The 22502-nt window shown below is 45.0% G+C and overlaps 1 protein-coding gene across 2 annotated transcripts in view; it reads right to left on the bottom strand.

The window, feature by feature from the left end:
• The window catches only part of Pik3r4 (phosphoinositide-3-kinase, regulatory subunit 4), a 49680-nt gene that overhangs the window by 24572 nt on the left and 2606 nt on the right, over nucleotides 1-22502 (bottom strand). For both annotated transcript variants that reach the window (NM_001401214.1, XM_087562876.1), the window contains 7 exon segments: nucleotides 815-1018; nucleotides 2610-2755; nucleotides 6132-6305; nucleotides 11411-11632; nucleotides 12946-13080; nucleotides 16015-16597; nucleotides 19383-19516. In NM_001401214.1, the coding sequence (NP_001388143.1) occupies nucleotides 815-1018; nucleotides 2610-2755; nucleotides 6132-6305; nucleotides 11411-11632; nucleotides 12946-13080; nucleotides 16015-16597; nucleotides 19383-19516 (1598 nt within the window).

Genomic DNA, 22502 nt, shown 5'->3' with positions numbered 1-22502 from the left:
GCAGGAGGGAGAGCTCGATGAGTCTGAGACCAGCCTGGTCTACACAGTGAGTTCAAGTCAGCCAGGGCTACACGGTGAGACTTTGTCTTAAAAACAAAATAATCATCTCTAAAACTGAGTCCAGTTTTCAGGAGAGACATGGCGGATGTTTTCTCTCTCTGAAAACATGCTGCAGAGCTAATGATCACCAGCGTCGTCCGTCTTTTGATGCTCATGGAGAACCAGTGATTAGTCTTCACTTGAGGCATTTTTAATTGTAATTTTGACTCTAGGCCCCACACATCCCATATAAAAGAGGAAGATGAATCTAAGTTTAGTATTTTAAAAGAGAACCTACCAATGCCAAATAAAGTAAAAGGACTACTCTCTGGTTTTTACAGGATTTGTTAGTTGATGCAAATTCAGACTTAAACACAACAGTAAACGCTGGCTCTCTCAACAGAAGACACTGCCGCGTTTGATCTGGACTGAGATGTGTCTGTGCTCTGAAAGCTTTCTTCTGGCTGAACTTCATTACGTTTTGGTGAAGTTCAGAACTAAGGCAAAAGTAGTACTTAAATCCAAGGCTCGTTCTAGTCTCCCAACAAAAACAAAAGAAGGTTGAAAGTCTCCCAGGACTCCTTATTTAACCTAACTAGTGTTTAAATTAATCCTATTGTCTTTGCTTCGATGTCATAGAGAGTACCTAAGATGCTGACAGGTTTATTTTCACTTATCTCACTATACCCCAATCAAAAACATTTTAACATATAAGTAGCTATGTCAATGCTGTCATGAAACACACTGACATGTAAGGCTTGAGGAAGGCACACACCTGGGAGAGCAGTTTCTTCAGAAGCTGTGCTATGGCAGGGTCCTCGGGCGGAGGGCAGTCAAGAAGAGAGCCATTCCGCTTCTTCTGACGCATGTGAAGATGTCTGAACAAGCTAGCGATGTCTTTGGACCTCAGAGCATAATCAAATATAGAGCGACTCACCGGCTCTTTTAGAACGCTAAGCAAGACAAGCTTCCTTTCAATCTATATTAAAAAGGGAAAAACAATTCTCAAGATTACAGTACATAGAACAATTACTTCTAAACTCAGCAAGTGCAACCCACGGAAAGCTAACAAAAGTCTTTATTTTCTAAGAAAATAATGGTTTCTTAGGAGAAAAGATGGGTCACTAGCCAATGTTAAAGGGCTTAAGTATTTCCAGTTTTTCAGAATTACGACTAAAGTACCTATCTGTGTCCACCGTACAGGAAGACTAATAATTAATGCCCAAAGGCAAAGGCTTTGGAAAGTCAGAACAAGCCTCTCCTCCACCTGCAGAGGTCAGAATACTTCCCAGCCCTGTGAGACATGTGTAGGGCTTAGCCACAGGCCTAAGACACCGGCTCTGGCCAGACAGCTTAGCAAGCACCACCACAGGACGCCCTTCAGTTTTCATGTTTCCCCACCAGACCCACACCCTTCTTCTGAGTTCAAAGCTTCCTTCTTTTAGTAGCTCTAGAAACACTCTGTGGTCAGTGCAGACATAATGAAAAGGACGGCTATTACTAGCAATCACCAAATGGACTCTTGTTTTTCCTTTCAATGCTAGAGACAGAACCCAGTGGCTTGAACATGAAGGCACACACTCTACCCCTGAGCTACATCCCAGCCCCTGGCTTTGTGAAACAGGATCTCACTATATAAGTCATACTAACATTAGGTTCTTTATGTAGCCCAGGCTGCCCACGAACTCACAATCCTCCTGCCTCGGTTTCTTAGGAAGTGACACTGTTAAGTGTGTACCATCACACCCAGATCTAAAGGACATTGTTTGGATACAATTAACTACTGCAGGCCCTCTCCTGGGGACCCGAGTTGGGTTCCTAGCACCCATGCTGGGTGCTCACAGCCACATGTAACTCTAACTCCAGGGGACCCAAGACCATTTTCTGGCCTCTGAGAGCACTGCACTCGTGTGCACAAACCCATACAGGGACACCTATAACACAAAATTAAAACTTTAAAAAGCTCAGATTTTAAAATAAAGAAGGGTAAGATTTACAGAACATAAATAATGAGCCCTTCAATTCTTGATCTTGGCTTTGAAAAATGTAAACCAATGATCAATGCCAAGTTTAATAACGCTAAGTAACTGGTCAAGGAGCTGGAGAGATGAGTGTTAAAGAGCACTGGCTACTCTTCCAGAGGTCCAGGGTTGTATTCCCAGCACCTACATGGAGGTTCACAACTGACTGTAACTCCAGTTCTAAGGGATCTAGCACCCTCATTTGGCTTCCCTGGGCACCATGTGGTATAACAATCTTATAAAACACCAATATATATAAAATTTTAAAAGTGATAAACTTAAAATATAAATAAAAATAAAAGCAGATTCAGTATAAGATTACACAAAAGAAATGAAGTCTGACCTTCAGCATGCCACACAGTGTGACATAAGAGTCTCTTGACAGTGTCTCTCTTAGTAGGCTAGTCAGTTTATTGACATTAGTAGTTTGAAAGGTATATAAAAATGTCAAAGACCAGGTTAAATGCATTTTTATGTTGAGGCTCTTTTGATGTGAAGACACTAGAGATGTACTGGGTAAGAACTGGGCAGAAGCTGGAGCATGTGTACCTGTATTACTGGTTGTGTAATATACGGGTCAAGATACGGCATGAGCTTGCAGTAGACGTCAGCAGTGCTGATCTGATGAGCTACCACGGTGATGAATCCCACGGCACCATAGCGTATCCACAGATTAGGGTGACACAGGAAGGGAGCTAAAGGGGAAGAAAGGAAAGCCAGAGTCACACAAATCCTTCCACTGCTATAACGAGAGAAAGACCAAGCCTCCGTGATACCAGAAGCTTCCTGCACATACTGGCCTGAAGAAGAAACTCAGCAGAACAGTTCTAGCACTCCCTATCATACTTATCAGCCGTTCCACAAAACCAACCTCCTGTCTAAAATGTCTACTTCCTGTTTCTCAGAGTCAAGATGTTAGCACACAGTCATCTTAGCACTGAACTAAAAACGACTGGACAGAGCCATAAAAATCCAAACACCACTCAGTAAGGGGTTACATACAGCTCCACTTTCCTGCACACGCTCAGGAAGGCGGCTACCACACAGAGGCAGAGAGACGCTGAGGGGCTTGTTTCTTCTCCACCCACAGGGCTGGGAAAACAATCTGATCCATCTGACACTCTTTTAAGTGCAGCGTCTGGTCAGATCGAGCACAAAACTCCTAATTTGCTTGTCATTGTGAATGAAAAAATGGAAAAGTAAACACGTGTGTCCATTCTTCAAAACAGAGATTAACCCAGAAAACTGAATCTCCTCGTTCCTTTTAATACTTTCATTCACTAAATCTAAATCACTTATTTCAACTCATTGAAGTCGTTCTAATTTGCTTTAGGATAAATCCACACTTTTAAAACACAACAGTAGCATGAGGTCTAAGTCCTCAAAGGTATATTCAAGAGCTGCTCATCAGAGGTCCCTGGGAAGAACGACAGCTGTCACCACATACCAGTGATGCTTACATGCAAAGGAAAGAGAAGACACTTCAAAGTCCCTCTCTCCTGGGCCACCAAGATGGCTGAGCCAGCAATGGCTCCTGGGGCCAAGCCTGACCACCTGAGAGAGCCATGCAAAGTGAAGAGAGTTCCAACCACAGAGCTGTCCTCTGACCTCCACAAGCATGCAGTGGCATGCGCTCATGCACATATGTGCATACGAACACACATACACACACACAAAATAACTAAAATAATAAAATCTCTCTTGAAAGTGCTCAGATGATCACTTCATTACCCATGAAGGTTTTGATTATTTCACAAACCATCCACAGCTCTGTCCAACTGACAGGAAGGGCTGGTTTCTTCCCTTTGACACAAAGAAGGAAAATGGATGGAGTTCGGCGGTACGGTGCTTATCTAACATGAACAGGGCCCCAGCGTTCAACTCCACATCTCAACCACCAAGAACAGTAGGAACCAGCAAAGCCCTGAGAACCTCTGGAAAGCACACAGTGCCACCATGGCATGATGGGGGATGGGTGCTGCACATGATAAGTTGCTGATTCTGAGCTTCCCATGCATGTGGGATACATGCTTCTCACAGCCCTTATTTTAGTCAATGGATGTGAGCAAACGTAATACCAAGGAGAATGTGTCACACAGCTAGGCTTGCTCTCCTGTGCTTCTGTCACCCTGTGAGAACAGCTGGGCCAGCCTCAGCCATAACAACCATGGTCCCACAACGAGAGACAGATGGATCATGTTCAAAGGACAGGAGACTCACAGCCTGAAGCAAAGCCACCCACCCAGCCCACAGGTGCACGGCCACAAACCCACAGCAGTGTCCTGAGGCTCCGAGGTTGGCTGACACACTGCAGTACCACAGCAGCCAGCTGACACCAAATACTCAAACCTGAGCTGAGAACTTTTCTTAGAAACTATAGCATTCACACTTTCCTCTCTAATATGTCCCAATTCTCTGGAGACAAGTATGAGGAAGCAGAGTAGGGAGAATAATCTAGTCAGGAATAATAGACTCTTAAAGCCACCACCAAGGAAATCATAACAATCTCCACCAAGAACACCATGGCCGTTCTGGTCTTGGAATCACCATATTAACCAAGTGTTATGCTCAGGCCTGGCATACCGGCCCTGGGGGAACTGAAGCCAAAGCAAGAGGTCATGATTTCAAGGCCAGCCTGGAACTTCAACCCTAATAATCTGCTTAAGGATACACAATATAAATATATAAATCATTCAACAACATAAAACATGAGAAGAGAAATTAAAGTCTTTTGTGTAGATGAAAATTAAATTTCTAGGGCTTTAAAGATTCAAAACATAGCACTTTAAAAATATCATCAAACCACAAAGTAAAATGCAAAAGAGTAAGAATGGTACAAGGGATTATATAACATTAATGTGCCCCTATTAAATACTTATTTTAAATAAAGATGGATTAAATTTTACAATAAAAAATTAGAGAAGCTGGGGTTGGGGATTTAGCTCAGTGGTAGAGCACTTGCCTAGCAAGCACAAGGCCCTGAGTTCGGTCCCCAGCTCTGAAAAAAAGGAAAAAAAAAAAATTAGAGAAGCTAAATAAGCAAGAAAACAGAGTGTAAAGACACACAATGACACCAATAGCCTGTTTAAGGGCAAACATACACTCCCTGTGTCTAGGGCACACACACACTGCTGTGTCTAGGGCACAGACACTGCTGTATCTAGGGCACACATACTGCTGTGTTTAGGGCACACATACACTCCCTGTGTTTAGGGCACACACACTGCTGTGTCTAGGGTGCACATACACTCCCTGTATTTAGGGCACACACAAACTGCAGGCACAGGAGCAGGTAGAAATTATCGTCACCAATTACTCATCTGACAGAAGGCAAGTGTCCAGAATATATAAAGAACTAAAGCACTGAACATCAAGAGAACAAATAATCCAATTAAAAATGATGATAGAACCAAACAGAGCTCTCAGAAGATGAAGACTTGGCTGAGAAACACATGAGAAGTGTTCAGCATCCTTAGCCATCAGGGAAATGGAAGTCAGAACTACTCTGAGATTTTATCTTACCTCAGGTAAAACCACCAAGATCAACACAATAACCACAGCTCCCATCAGCAAGGATGAGGAAAGGAGAGCAGTCAGTCACTGCTGCACTGCTGCTGGGAGTGCAAACCGGTTCAACTGCTATGGAAATCAGTGTGGCAGCTCCTCGGGAAGGAGGAATCAATCTACCTCAAGAGCCAGCTACCCCACTCTTGGGTCTATCCCCTAAGGATCTACATGCTACCACAGAGACCCCTGCTCACCCATGGTCACTGCTGCTCTATTTACAACAGCCAGAGATTGGAGACAGCCTATGTGTCTGTCAAGTGAAGAACGAATGACGAAATGCATGTTTACACAACGGAATATTATTCAGCTGTTAAAAAGTTAAAATATAAAGTTTTCAGGTAAGTGGAAGGAGTTAAAAATAATCACAAGTGAGATAACACACCCAAAAAAGACAAATACCATATGTTTTCTTTTGTGTTTATTCTTACTCTATCAGAATGAAATCATATGACGTCATTCCTGTACCCAAACTTCCCATTCTAAGTCTCAAAACCAGAAGCTTACCAATATCACTGGCGAATTCATAGACATGAGGTTTCTGCAGCAGCCCTAACTGGCACATACAGGTCAGGGCATTGAGAGCTTTCACAATGACGAACTCCTCGGCATCGCTGAGGCCTTGCTGGAGCAGGGGCTTGAGGATGGAGGAGCTCTGCCAGCCAACATAGGCAGCCACACCTGAAAGGGAAGGCAGCGTCACCGTTACTTGGCACCAGGCTATGCGCATCGCCACTGAGCAGTGTGTGACACTTAACACAGCAAGCCACCCACCAAAACTAAGACAGAGCCGAACTTCTTTCCCAGCAAAATAAATGAAAAGTCAATCATCCAGAAATCTAGGGACAGCAGAATTTATAGAAGAAAAAATGCAGGGATGCCTAAAATTGTCAATATTGAGAAATCAAAAATAAGTCATATATCCAAGACAGCCCTTCCTCACAAGTTTCCTAAAAACGGAACTCTGTCTAGCAAAATAGAGAGGGAGGTGGAGAACCTACAGAAGTGCAGATGTACCCGAGGATCATGGAGGAAAACAGAACCCTCCAGCCCAGTTCTCAGTAATTCTCTCAAGGAGACCAGGGGCAGCAGAGGGCTCAGTTGGTAAGGTTGGTCATGGAAGCCCTGGACTCAGGCTTAGACCTCTACATTAGCCCTGGACTCAGGCTTAGACCTCTACATTAGCCCTGGACTCAGGCTTAGACCTCTACATTAGCCCTGGACTCAGGCTTAGACCTCTACATTAGCCCTGGACTCAGGCTTAGACCTCTACATTAGCCCTGGACTCAGGCTTAGACCTCTACATTAGCCCTGGACTCAGGCTTAGACCTCTACATTAGCCCTGGACTCAGGCTTAGACCTCTACATTAGCCCTGGACTCAGGCTTAGACCTCTACATTAGCCCTGGACTCAGGCTTAGACCTCTACATTAGCCCTGGACTCAGGCTTAGACCTCTACATTAGCCCTGGACTCAGGCTTAGACCTCTACATTAGCCCTGGACTCAGGCTTAGACCTCTACATTAGCCCTGGACTCAGGCTTAGACCTCTACATTAGCCCTGGACTCAGGCTTAGACCTCTACATTAGCCCTGGACTCAGGCTTAGATCTCTACATTAGCCCTGGACTCAGGCTTAGACCTCTACATTAGCCCTGGACTCAGGCTTAGACCTCTACATTAGCCCTGGACTCAGGCTTAGACCTCTACATTAGCCCTGGACTCAGGCTTAGACCTCTACATTAGCCCTGGACTCAGGCTTAGACCTCTACATTAGCCCTGGACTCAGGCTTAGACCTCTACATTAGCCCTGGACTCAGGCTTAGACCTCTACATTAGCCCTGGACTCAGGCTTAGATCTCTACATTAGCCCTGGACTCAGGCTTAGACCTCTACATTAGCCCTGGACTCAGGCTTAGATCTCTACATTAGCCCTGGACTCAGGCTTAGACCTCTACATTAGCCCTGGACTCAGGCTTAGATCTCTACATTAGCCCTGGACTCAGGCTTAGACCTCTACATTAGCCCTGGACTCAGGCTTAGACCTCTACATTAGCCCTGGACTCAGGCTTAGACCTCTACATTAGCCCTGGACTCAGGCTTAGACCTCTACATTAGCCCTGGACTCAGGCTTAGATCTCTACATTAGCCCTGGACTCAGGCTTAGACCTCTACATTAGCCCTGGACTCAGGCTTAGACCTCTACATTAGCCCTGGACTCAGGCTTAGATCTCTACATTAGCCCTGGACTCAGGCTTAGACCTCTACATTAGCCCTGGACTCAGGCTTAGACCTCTACATTAGCCCTGGACTCAGGCTTAGATCTCTACATTAGCCCTGGACTCAGGCTTAGACCTCTACATTAGCCCTGGACTCAGGCTTAGACCTCTACATTAGCCCTGGACTCAGGCTTAGATCTCTACATTAGCCCTGGACTCAGGCTTAGACCTCTACATTAGCCCTGGACTCAGGCTTAGATCTCTACATTAGCCCTGGACTCAGGCTTAGACCTCTACATTAGCCCTGGACTCAGGCTTAGATCTCTACATTAGCCCTGGACTCAGGCTTAGACCTCTACATTAGCCCTGGCTCTGGAGATGGAAAGGCAGGGGAATCCAGGGAGCTCACTGGCTGGCCAGCTTCAGTGACAGACCTTGTCTCAAAATAGTAAGGTAGAAAGTGACCACAGGAAACACTTGACACTGAGCTGAGCCTCCACCCATGTGCACAGAGACACATACAGGCAGCCACACATGAAATGACACACATGAACATGTACACACATGTAGCCACACATGAAATGACACATATGCACACATATACAAGGGTAGCCACACATGAAATGATGCATATGTATGCACGCACTCGCGCACACACACACAGCCATACATGAAATGACATATGCATGCATACACAAGGCAGCCACACATGGAATGAACATGAACATGTATACCCCACACTAAACTAACTTCAAGAATAACACAGGGAAGGAATGAGATAAATTCCAAGCAACATCAGAACCGGTAAAAAAGAAGCAGAGTGCTGCACACAGGAGAAGAAAGAGAGAAATCTAGGACTCCAGAGCAACTCACAGAGTCACGGCGAAATACGCAGTTCAAATGTGCAATAAATCTAGTCAGTGAACTGGGAAAGAAACCTCGACTGCCACTGCCATCCCCACACTCACGTGCAGGGGAGTGACCAAACAGCCCTCGGGAGCAACTACCTGACTCGTAGTCAACAAAACTTACATTTGTCATAAGGTAAATGTTATCCTGGTGCTTTAGAATAAGTCCATTTGTGAACACGTTAATTTAATCATACAACACAAAGTAAATGCTTACCATGACAGTGAAATAATTAAGAATTCAACTAAGCGGGGTTGGGGATTTAGCTCAGTGGTAGAGCGCTTGCCTAGGAAGCGCAAGGCCCTGGGTTCGGTCCCCAGCTCCAGAAAAAAAAAACAAAAAACAAAAACAAAGAATTCAACTAAGCAAAGGGAGGGTGCAAAGGCGTAGAGGGGAAGGACCTTCCTCTCCTTAGATTACAAACAAAAAGCAGGACAATGGCTACATAGTAAACTTCCAAGGCCCCAACAACACTATGTGATGGGCACTGTGACCCTAACCAAGGACGTCAGCTATGACTGCATCCCATGCCCTGTGTGGTGAGGCTGAACTACACGGTAAGACTGTCCTTCAAAAACCAAAACATAACATTCTTTTTTCAAATGAATTTTAGAAAATCAAATAAAAATAGAGAAAAGTCTTGCCTTCAAAATGAGTTAATAGTCTATATGCTCCAAAAACCCTAATGTAACTTCATGCAAGAAAAAGAACCAAAATAATAAGAAATAATGTAAGAAATACAAGCATGTAAACATCAGGAAAAGGTTTTGTAGCTTGGCTAGCAACCAAAAAACATCCATGACAATCTGCTACCTTACCCTTTTAGCAAGCAATGGTTAAGGGAAGCCTACTTCTGACTGGGAGCGCATGGGGTGGGTAGCACCTCAAGCTGATGGAGTCATGAAAATACACTAGCTATTTTAGCTACATTTGCATATTCTTTGTTTATAGCAAGAAAGCTTTATTGACTGGGCAGTAACTGGAGTGCTTCCCATGAAAGCGGTGTTCACATTCTCTAACTCAGTAACTGAAAACAGGACCTGTGCGCATCAGTTCCTTGTCAAGTTGACAAAACTCAGGGTCCTATGGGAAGAAGGGACTTTTAAGTGATGAACTGCCTCCATCAGATTAGCCTGTAGGCAAGTGTGTGGGTCATTTTCTTGATTAGAGATTGATGTGGGAGGGCCTAGGCCAGTGTGGGCAGTGCCACGCCTGAGCAGGTAGCTCTGGGCTGTGTAAAACAGCAAACTGAGCTTACTGGAGCAAGGCAGTACCTCCATGGCCTCTGCTTCGGTTCCTCCTCCAGCTTCCTGCCTCAAGTTCCTGCCCTGACTTCCCTCAGAGATGGACTATCAGCAGTTACGATGAAATAAACACATCTCTCCTCAAGTTGTTTTTGGTCATGGTCTGTCTTTGTTACAGAAACAGAATGCTAACTACAAAAGAGGCTCTCTGTGTAACAGAACTCAAACTTTCTTTGTAAAATCTTATACTTCTAGCTACTAGAAACTAGTAGGAAATCAGTGAACTGTGTATACTAGCCACATGGTGGAGAGTAAGCTGCAATGTGACAGGATAGAGGCCACTCATCTGAGTGACAGGCCGACATCTAGTGCTGTTTCTCAGACCAAAGCCCATCACCAAAGAGTGCTTGACCAGACTTAAATACCTAATCATCCTGTTCACTTAAATAAATATGTAAGGTTCTCTGTATAACAATTCACAATTAAAGTTAACCGGTGATCTCAGCACTTGGGAGGCTAAAGCAAGGACACTTAGAATTCCAGGCCAGCCTGAGCTGGTTAGTAAGCCCTTCTTCCAATACAAAAAACAAACACGAAAATTAAATATTCAAAATATTTAATTAAAAGAGCAAATGAATTTTGGTAAAATTATTTAATGGAATAAAAGGATATAACTCTATTGAACCATGATTTCAAGGAGCTCTTAACAATGTTAGAAAGGGCTTGGGTTTTCTTTAATGTAAGGCAAACTAGGAAGTACTATCAGATACAGTCCCAGTGCCAGGCCAGAGACCCGGGTGCAATCCCCAGGCCCACTCAGTGAAAAGAGAAGTCAACCCACACAGGTTACCCCTTTGATCCACAAACACACCACAGCACACGTGCATCAGCCCAGCAAAATAAGCAAATAGTTAACTAAAAATTTTCAAAAAAAAAAAAGTCTGCTGTAGAGAACTGACACATATGGAAAATATAAACCAAACAACTGGCTGCTGTCCTAGCCCAGTCTGTGACGGGCATCATGTGACGGGCATCATGTGACGGGCATCATGTGAACAGCACACTGCAGCCTCTGCCCGGAGTAGACTCGTTTCTGCTCCTGCCCCATCACACCACAGGGCCCACACTCCAGGAAGACCTGACACGCCCTCTGTCACTTCTGCAGAATCCCATGCACTTTCCCAAGTCACTCTTCTGAATGACCACATGCTACTTCTCCTATCCCCAAAACACTGATTAATAAAGTCACTCCTAAATCAGTTATTCTATAAAGGAGCATGAAGACAGACAGAAATACTAGGAACTCATTCATTAAACAAAACGTAATAAAACCATTACCTAGCTTCCAAACCAATGGAGGGGTTTGAGAGGGCAATTTAAACCTTAAAGATGACTCTAAGAGGAAATGCAGACATACCGACTATGCTATCGAAGAAAGCTCCACGCAGGTGCCAGTCATTCTTATCATTCAGGAACGTGATCATGTGGGACAAGAGAACGTCGTTGGCTTTCTGCCGTCCAAAGAAGACGCACAAGCGTGTGATCCCATTCTCCATCAATGTCTGTTTCACAATATTCTCAGGGTCACTTAACAAAGTGACAACCTTCTGCTGGACCATTTCGTGTAGGGCCTGGAGCTCTAAAACACAGAAAGAAGGATCAGTTTCCAATCACACATGCAGACCGAGCATTTTGAATTTCGGTATTTTGGTTGAGACACGGTATTGCTCAAGCTGTCTTGAAGCTGGTTGTTCAGTCTTGAACTCACAATTCTATTTGGCCTCCCAAGTGATGAAATTGCAGGTCTGGCCCACAGCCAGACCTGTCTTCTCTCCTACTTAGTGGAGTAACAGAGTGATCGCAGAGGCTTCCACACAAGCCCTGTATTTGCTAAGCTATTCTACCATTCAAAGGTCTGCAGGTGAGACACTGAAAATCACCTCAGCAGTCAAGGCTGTGACAGCAGCTACCATCTCAGAAAACATCTCTCTGTTTAGGATCTCCAGATGAAATGCAGGAGGAAGCACCAGCCAGGAGAGCTCATTACCTCCGCAAAGATCAACATTCACAAAGCCATTAAAGAATCAGACTAGTTCAGCATGTAGCTTTTAGAAGATATTTTAGAGTAAGTTGATTAAGTAGATAGATAGACAGACAGATAGACAGACAGAGAGAGATTTATAAACAGATATAGCCATCCATAGAATATATCATAAGTTCTCTACTGGTCTGCCCAGCCTTCCTCTCTACTCATCCTTATTCATCCGCCAAGCTGGTTGTCTGTCTGTCCCTTGCTAAAGCCCATGTTTGAGAGTACTGGTCTAGGTTCTTGCCACTTCCCTACTGCTCCCAGCTGCCTGGAGTAGAGCATGTGTAACCACTGCTCAGCTGAGTGAAAGGGGCAATGCCATCCCCCTCTGCTCAGGACGGCCACAGCTTATGGATGTATAAACTAGATTTCTCTAGTACATCCCAACTTAAGCCAGCACAGAGCAGATTCAATTCTGAATCTCTGGCTAAGAAGCTATTAAAATGATTTTAGATACAGAGAAACATAAGACACTGGCCCCATGAGGTCACCACCACAGGTGTTTCTTTGCAGTAAATGAGGAACTTGAATATGTAAACCAGAGACACTAACTACTAAATGACTAAGGATACTCAACACTACTCATGTGAGAAGAAAAGGTTTAGTTCTTCAGCAAAGATGATTCCTTTACTTAATGAGAACCACCCAATCTGGCTGGCTCTACTGCTCACACAACTCCAACCGCAGAGAGTGCAGAATCAAGGGCAAGGTAACAGTGAGGACAGAGGATAATGTGCCAGGGCCCTTCCCATCCTAACCACTGCTCTTTCACTGTACAAGAGAGCCACAAACGACAGCGTTACAAGTCACCACTAGCCATTCGGTGTAAACGATGGGGATTTTAAGAGGGGAAATAACACAACCTGTGTCATAGTCTCCGTTAGGACGCGTGGCTTCATCTACCTCTTCACTGTCCGGCTCGTTCTCCATGTTGAGAGTTTTTAGCTGCACTAGTTCCAGGAATCGCAGAGCCGTCTCGGCCAACAGAGCTATGTTTTCTATAAGATATCAGAAGAAAAGTTATACTCATATCCTCATGCTGCTTATAACTTTTCCTCCCAAAGTCCTTTAACTTTTTTGAGACAGGGTCCTTGTGCCTCAAACTGGAGATCCTCCTGCTTCAGCCTCCAGAATGCTGGTAAATACAGGTCACCATTAGGCCCAAAATCCCTAAATATTAATCATAAATTCTAGAGGAAAAGCAGGATCTTGAAGTCTTTAATCAGAGACTCTATAATGATCTCATAATCTATGATGATCCCTAAACAACAAAAATTCTGCACTGTAGAAACTGTCTAAAATAAAGTATCTATTTCTTTTTTTTTTTTTTTTTTTTTGGTTCTTTTTTTTCGGAGCTGGGGACCGAACCCAGGGCCTTGCGCTTCCTAGGTAAGCGCTCTACCACTGAGCTAAATCCCCAGCCCCAAAGTATCTATTTCTAATAAGCAAAAAACACTTAACCCCAGAGCTAGCCTTTAAAAGTATGCTGCCAGTTAGAGATAGTTATTAGACTAACACAGAAACATTAGCACCAAAGTAATGTCACACGGGGACCAGAATCATACACACCAGGACTCATCCCTCAGGCCTGCCACTTACCAGCTTACTGTGTGCACAGCCTGAATCTTGGATTCTTCAGGTACATTAGGAGTCTGCTCTCTTAAAAAGCCATTACTAAACAGAATCAGTCATTATTAGACTGCTGTTCACACAACAGCCTGAGGTTCCCAGGGACAAAGGGTCAGAGTGCTAGCCGCACTGTATTAACTGTCTTTTCTCTGACAACCTACGAGACTGACCAACACTTCACTCCCCTCAGTTCCCCATTCCAACATCTACATGTGCCATCACTGATCTGTTCTTCCCTGCCATTCTTCTATTTCTATTTATTCCTACGTCTGTAGGGGTGACCTTAGCTGAGTCTCACAGCAGTGGGGACAGGAACCTGAAAAGGCCACCGCCTGTAGTCAGCAGGACTCCCAGTGGAGCAATAGGACACCAACCCACCCATAAAATGTTCGACCTAAAATTTATCCTGTCTATAAGAAATGCAGGGACAGGGATGGAGCAGATGGAGAGAACAGGCAACCAATTACAAACATGACCTGAGACCCACCCCATGGGCAATTACAGACATGACCTGAGACCACCCCATGGGCAATTACAGACATGACCTGAGACCACCCCATGGGCAATTACAGACATGACCTGAGACCACCCCATGGGCAATTACAGACATGACCTGAGACCACCCCATGGGCAATTACAGACATGACCTGAGACCCACCCCATGGGCAATTACAGACATGACCTGAGACCCACCCCATGGGCAAGCACCATCCCTGACACTATTAGTGATACTCTGTTATGCTTGCACACAAAAGCCTAGCATAACTGTCTTCTGAGGGGCTCCACCCAGCAGCTGACTGAAACAGACGCAGAGACCCACACTCAAACATTGGATGGAGCTTGGGGACTCCTATGGAAAAGTTGGGTGGGGGAAGGACTGAGGACTCCAGAAGGGATAGGAACTCCACAGGAAGACCAAAAGAGTCAACTAACCTGGACTCTTAGGGGCTCTCAGAGACTGAACCACAAACCAAAGAGCATATGCAAGTTGGACCTAGGCCCCCCAACCTCAGCACATATGTAGCAGATGTGCAGCTCTCTCTTTAGATGAACCCTGAGTTACTAAAGCAGGGGCTATCCCAAAAGCTGTTGTCTGTCTGTGAAATACTTTCCCTGAACTGGGCTGCCTTGTCTGCCCTCAGTGAAAGAGGATGTGCCCAGCCCTGCAAAGACTTGATATGCCAGGGTGGAAGGATAACCAGGGAGGGCCTCCACCTGCTCTGAGGAGAAAGGGATGGGAGGATGGGAGATGGGGGGAGGGACTATATAAGGAGAGAATCCGGAGAGGGGGCAGCAATTGGGATACAAAGTGAGTGAATAAATAAACAAACAAACAAACAAATAAATGAAAAATACAGGCTATTACAAATAATAAAATCATGTGTGTTAAAGAGATCCTGAATTTCTAGGCCTCACTTTATGCCCCCACAATACACAAACAGAAAGACCAGGAACAATACATTTATGGCAAGAGACCACCCAGCAACCACCAAGCCTTTGGGGTTGTGCCTAGACATAAAATTAGTGTCCAAAGACCAGTTTACATGTATTCTATTAATAATGACAGGCAAATAATAAACAAACTAATAAGCAAATCGCTTTAAAAACCATGGCAATGTCATCACCACATGTGTGCTATATTCATTATGCACAAAACTCCGAACAGAAGGTCCATCTCCATTAGATCATAGATATAAATTATGGAGTATGTAAATGTCTCAGTGATATTTCCCATGGTGAAGTAAGCATTCAGAATTAGTTCAAAAGGAGCTAAAAACATGAATCTTTACTGCTAGGATCTGTGGGTGAGGATTCTAAGTAGAAAGAAACAGGTGTTCATAGCACACCCGACTCATCAAGAGGCCACGAATCCTAAGCGCCAGAGTAAGGGGGCCAGGGAGCTAACTCGGGGCTTCTGTCAACACCATGGTCTTCTTCAATTGCCCTGAAATAAGAGTGTTTGCTCAGGGAAACTGAAAAGGCTACAACTCTAGTGAGGAGTGGGTACTTGTGAACATTAGTCTTCTGCCAGCTAAATGCACTATTCCAGGTCAAACTGTAGAATCCACACTGTACACCTCCTCACTGCACAATTCTAATCATTTTAAATGTAAAAGGATATATAAAAGTTGAGTCCGAGAAATAGATTAGCTATCAATATTAATATCTACACATATGTATTCATAATTCAAAAGCAAAGTTCACACACTCAATTCCCAAAAAAGTCAGAAGGCCAAGAGGTATGGCACCAGTACTTGAGAGACGAGTGTGAGACTGACAAGAGCTAGACAAGGAGCTCTTACCAGCGTAGGCCAGTCTGACGATGGTGGCGTCGTCCTGGGCCAGGTGAGCTATGCCGGGGAGAATGTACTCTGGGTAGATATTGACATCATTGCGAGGAACTTCTTGGACAAGGGCAAGGACTTTGGTGAGTGTCCTCAGGGCTTCAGCCCGCACTCGAGGAACAGAGTTGTTGCTGAAATGCAACAAGTAGGGGGTGATGCGATCCAGAAGGATCTCTACGCTCAGCCTCGGGGCCAAATGCAGAATGAGCTCCAAGGCAGCCAGTTTGGAGTCGCAGGACTTCAGTGTCTGCAGGCAGGACGTTATCACTGACACCAGGACAACCAGCCCGCTAGCCTTGGACTCCCCTTCTGCTTTCTCTGGCAAGTCATGTCCACAGAGGTTGTGAATGATATTGCCCAAGTCTTTCCGTATAACCAAAATCCGCTCATCTGCAGAGAGAAAGGTCTCCTTGGCGAACTGAGCCATGTACGGCTGAAGGAAAGTATAGAATACCTCGGGGAAAGCATTGCCACGCTGCTGCTTCAGGTAGTCGTCAGCTTCCAAACGCTGTCCCGGCTCCCGCTGGATCATCTGAGTTACCTGCGTGAAAGGAGAAAAGGGTACACTTTACAACAGGAACTGAAGCCAGATGGGGTGACTCATACCTGAACCCCAGCACCCTGGAGGCTTGGACAAGGCCAGCCTCCTGGTCTACATGACCAGTTCAAGACCAGCCTCCTGAGCTAGTAACAAGTTGAAGGCCAGGTGGACTGCACGCACACAGGCACGCACGCACGCACGCACGCACGCACGCACACAGGCACGCACGCACACCAAATCAAACCAGATGAAAGTTACAAGAGCAATTACCTGAGATCTAAGGGATTTCTGAGGTAATTCTAATCATTCTCTTTGCCTGGCCTTTTTTAGAACTACAAACTAATTATGTCACTCATTACCCTAGAAGGCAATGGGATGTTACACACGAATGTCCACGAATCTCCTGGTATATAAGTCATACTTGTTTGTTCAATATTTGTTGTTAAAAAGCAACAAACCTTCAGAGAAAAATGAATAGACACATTGCACACATGAAAGAACAATTAAGAGTTCTGGTTTAACAGTACACTCCCACAAATCCAAAGGGTCAGCACATGGTGTTGTTTAGTTGAGTTGAGAGGAGTTTAGCTGAGAGGAGAATCAAAGGTCTGGTAATGTAGCCCAAGGACAGAGGACAGAGTGCTGGCAGACGGGTGTGGTCCTGTGTTAGAGCCCAGCACTTCAATGATATAAAAGAGTAGGGTAGAGAAGGCGCAGCATCTAAGAGCACTTCTCAGCTCCCAGCACCCACACCAAGTGGCTCACAACTCCTTATAACTCCGACTCCAGGGCACCTAATACCTCTGGCCTCTGCACTCACACACATGTACACACACACACACACACACACACACACACACACACACAATCTTAAAGAAATACCTAAAACTGTGAGGAAATCTGAACACTAGAAATATATACCTGGGAACCTGGGAACCGGATGTAGGTCTTTCCTGAGAGACACACCCAGAATACAGCAAATACATAGGCAAATGCCAGCAGCAAACCACTGAACTGAGAATGGGACCCTCATTGAAGGAATCAGAGAAAGGACTGGAAGAGCTTGAAGGGGCTTGAGACCCCATATGAACAACAATGCCAAGCAACCAGAGCTTCCAGGGACTAAGCCACTACCCAAAGACTATACATGGACTGACCCTGGACTCTGACCTCATAGGTAGCAATGAATAGCCTAGTAAGAGCACCAGTGGAAGGGGAAGCCCTGGGTCCTGCCAAGAATGAACACCTAGTGAACAAGATTGTTGGAGGGAGAGTGGTAATGGGGAGAGGATGGGGAGGGGAAGCCCCTATAGAAGGGGAGGGGGAGAGGTTAGGGGGATGCTGGTCCAGAAACTGGGAAGGGGATCAGGAAGAGGAATAACAATCGAAATGTAAATAAGAAACACTCAAGTTATAAAGATAAAAAAAAAAAAAGAAAGAAATATATACCTGATATAAGGACATAAATTTTATATATATATAACCAGTTCAGTGGTTCAATGTTCTAATAGTCAAATACATAAAATATCATAAAAATATATCTGCAAGTTTGGCTTTCTTTTGGACTCTAAACTAGAATTTAGCACTGAATTTAGAGGAATCAAGTGTACTACATAGAAAAATGATCTAAGAATTACTTTTACATTTGCATTAATGCCTTGAAGATTAATAAACAAATTGACTTTCCAATCAAGAAAATGTAGGTCTGAAGACACGGAGCTGCTCAGCTAAAGTGACAGACAAGTGTCGGCTCTGAGGAGGAGCAGGTGTGCCCCTTACCACAGCTATATTTATTTTCCCCACACAGAATACTGCAGACACGACCCAGCATCTGGTTTCTAGCGCTGCCCTTCTTACTCTGTTCCTCAGACAGTCTTGTTATGTAGGCCAGGCTGGCTGGAACTCACACATTCCCTGCTTCAACCTCCTCATTCACCACACCAGTGCTGACCCCTGAGCTAGCCCAGCACCTCGAAGGTTTGTTTCATTTAGAGATAGGGATTTGCTAAGTTCACTGAACTGGCCCTGAACAGTCTGTACCCCTGTGCCCTCAGGCAGGCCTTGAATTTGAAGTCCCCTTTTCCTTACTCTCCTAAGTAGCTGGGATTGCAGACCTACGTCACCAGGCCTAGCAGTAGCTGCCAGGTCCAAGAGGAAACAGACTGTGTATTTATTTCCCCCACACAGAATACTGCAGACACGACCCAGAGTCACTCTCACAGTGTCAGTCACTTGTAAAAGATGTCCTCACAGTGATACAGACATCCCATCAGATGGCCTCACCCACAACTCCGCAGCCCTGTGCTACCATAACCATGTGACCCTGCAGCTCCCTTCCAGAACAGCCCACATCTGCCTCCAGGAGAAAACGCCCGTTACTGGGCTCTGCTAACACTGATGACTCCCTCTCTCCACCTCAGATGCCTGTCTTCTTCATTCCTCATGAACAAGTTCTCTAGGACTGCCTCTCACTTCCAAATCTGCCCGAAGCAGAGAGTTATCATAGGGCAATGGATAACAAATTTGTCTTTCTGCTTTTTCTTTTGTGATGCTTTATGCCTAAGAGGGAATAAATAATGCATCTTTCTATGAGGCATCAGAAGTGTGCGTATCAGTAAATGATAGGTCTTATTCCGACTCTGTTGTGGAGGAGGATGTCTTGCCTATTGTCCCAGCGCTCAGAAGGCTGAGGCAGGAGGCTGCCCTGAGTGAGATAATAGATTGAGTTCAGACCAGCTAGGACGGTCAATTCAAACTGTATGGCCCATATTTGTAGCATAGTTACCAATTCTCTGATACTGCGATCTTCGATTTTATTTAGCACTTGCTCAGGGAAAAAATGTCCATTTCTGTATGCCAACAGTTGTGAGAGATCGAACAACGGCACGCCTTCCGTGAAGAGCTCGGCTATCACGCAACCTGGAAAATCAGACACAATTCCATTAGAGGGAGATGAAGAGATGGTCAGTGCTTATTAGAATTCAGAAAAATCAGAATACTCAGAGTGCAAAACCCCAATCAACTGAATTTTACTGTGTTCTACAATGTAGAGGTCCAAGTGCTTGATCGGCAGGGAGGGGTATGAAGCCAATCATCCCTCTCTCTCTTTCTTCAAATGCACACACACAAACAAGGAGCTTAACACTCCTAAGAAAGCCTATGGTACAAACTGTAGCATCACGTTCAGAACTGCTAACCAGCATCTGCCCATCACTAAACAAGCAGTAGGTGCCACCAGTGACAGGCGCTACTAACACAAAGCGGTAAAATCGCCTCAGCCAAGCACCCCTTCTAAGAAGACAGAACATAACCAGTGAACAAATCTCATTTGCAGTGTTGAGTATTACAAACATAAATCAAGTGCTAAAAAATGTGGGAGTAAACTAGGAAAAAAAAGGGAAAACAATTCAACTGTTTGCACTAACATAGTCTTCAGCCAGGAATGTTTAAGTACCTACATTTCCAAAAACGCAGAACAATTTTTTCATACAAAGCAATTTTACTGAGTTACTCTATGACTCACACTTACCAAGTCTCATAGAGATCCTTAAATAATTACTTTTTAGCCTTTGTACCTGATGGCCCTCTGCTGAGAATACCCACCCTAAGTACTCGTGAATACTAGTCAGGTCTTTGCCAACCAGCAGGAAATCCTTTAATTACCTATTTAAAACTGGCAGAGCCACTGGGCATGGCAGTCGGTACACGTCCTTAATCCCGGTAGTTGGAAGGCGGCACCGGCAGGTGCATCTCTGTGAGTTCGAGGCCAGCCTGATCTATAGACTGAGCTTCCAAGACAGCTAGGACTACACAGAGACCCTGTCTCAGAAAAAACCAAACAAGACGAGACTTCAAGAGCCACTGAAGCTCAGCTCATCCTTTTCCCTCACGGCCACTTCCTGCACAGTACCAGCTGGTGGGCCACGTAGCTTAGGCTGCCTGTTCATTATCTCTGTCCTCACTAGATGCAAACTCCGTGTCCTTCCCCCCTCCCCCTCCCCGTTTTGTGCACTGGAAAGTCCCTATCAACTACGGCAATTCTGATACAGAATAAGCGTTTAATAAATGTGTTAATTTCTAGTTATACAATGTGAGTTTCAAAATAAAGGACTTCAAATAACAGCTATTTTTAAGGGAAAGAAAAAAAAATCAAGTGCTGAGGCCAGTAAGATGCATCAGAGGGGAAAGGCACTTGTCTCCAAGTCGCACAGGCTGGAAGGAGAGAACCCATTCCTGAAAGCTGTCCTCTGACCTCCAAGCACATACCAAGGTTATGTGCTTGTTTGCACACTCCCTCACAGGCTCTCTTCCACTGTGTGTGTGTGTGTGTGTGTATGTGTGTGTGTGTGTGTGTGTGTGTGTGTGTGTGTGTAATGTCAAAATAAATAAATTAAGTGTAATATAAAATATTTAACCCATCATATGTAAGCAAGAAATGGAAGTTCTCAGCAACACTATAAACCAACCGGATCTAACAAGTATCAGTATGGCAGCATCTTACCTATGACAGCAGAATTCTCAGGAGCCTACAGAATCCGCACTATCTAGACAGGACCTCAGTTAAGCCACAGAATGACTCTCAACACTATGGGTTAGACAAAATTCCAGTGTACGCCAAGGCTTCCTGTGTTGAATTTGATCCCCACTGGGAGATATAATGGAAAAACTTAATCTGACAATGGTGTCAGAGGTGAGGCCTCTGGGAAGTAATCAGAATTAACATCCTTAGGGAAACCCCTCTGCCAGAATCCAGGTAGCTTCAGAAGATGAGGAACCAACACACAGAGGTCTGCATGCATACTCTACCCTCTGAACTGAAGGCCAAATTAAACATGTCTTTTTAAAATCGACTTGGTCATGGTGCTCTATCCCAGCAACAGAAAAGTAGGCAAGGTGTCTCCTAAATAATTAATGGGGCCAGGGACCCTGGGAAAAGAGAGAATGCTGTTCATTCCTGTGGCTCCAAGGTAAAGATCAGCCAGGACAACATAGCAAGGGCTGTGATGTAGCTCAGGGATGCAGTGCCTGACTGCTAGGTGAGAGTCTGTGGTCTCTTCCCAGTGCTGAGAGGAAAAGCAAAGGGAAATCTCTCTCTCTCTCTCTCTCTCTCTCTCTCTCTCTCTCTCTCTCTCTCTCACACACACACACACACACACACACACACACACACACACACACACACACACACACACGGCATAAAAAACCTTATAGGGGCCCTTTTGACCTAGGCCTCGCAGATTGGCTCCTGCAAACATGAGTAGCAAGAAAAGAAAAAGCCATTTTCTGCCATCAGCAAAGTGGTGACCCCAACATCCCCTGTCAACACTCTGGAGTGGGCTTCAAGAACTGTGCCCTCAGGCACTTGGAGGAATCCCCAAGCAGGCCATAAAGCACTCCAGCAGAGCCTCCTGGGCCAAAGGGATAAGGGCAGTTCCATAGCACAGCTGTGTGCGTTTGCCCAGAAAATGTAATGAGGACTCCTGTGCTTCTCTGCGGTCTTGTTACCAAGTTCAAAGAGCTACATCTGGTGAGTGTCAAAAACAGTCTAAAAACTGCTTACAAAAACAAAACAAAACAACAAAAACCTTTATGGGCCAGGGGACCTGCTCAGTCAGAAAAATGCTTGCTTTGCAACAACCAGGCCCTGAATTAAAACCCCAGAACCCACATCAAAAAGCTGGGTGGGATGGTACATGCTTCTAATTCCAGAGCTGAAGACAGAGCTAGGATGATCTCTGGGGTTCACTGACCAGCAAAGTCTACAAGGTAAGCGCCCGGCCCAGTGAGAGACCCTGCCTCAAAATAATTAAGAGTGGACAGGGAACTTACCAGTGTGGAGGCCAGAGACAACACTGGGTGTAGTTCCTTGGGTTCTGTTCACTGTGCACACATATATACACAAATA

Source organism: Rattus norvegicus, chromosome 8, assembly GCF_021556685.1.
Source record: "Rattus norvegicus strain SHRSP/BbbUtx chromosome 8, alternate assembly SHRSP_T2T, whole genome shotgun sequence".
NCBI classification, from domain to species: Eukaryota; Metazoa; Chordata; class Mammalia; order Rodentia; family Muridae; genus Rattus; species Rattus norvegicus.
The sequence above is the reverse complement of the archived record's forward strand: the minus strand, read 5'-3'. Positions and strand labels throughout refer to the sequence as shown.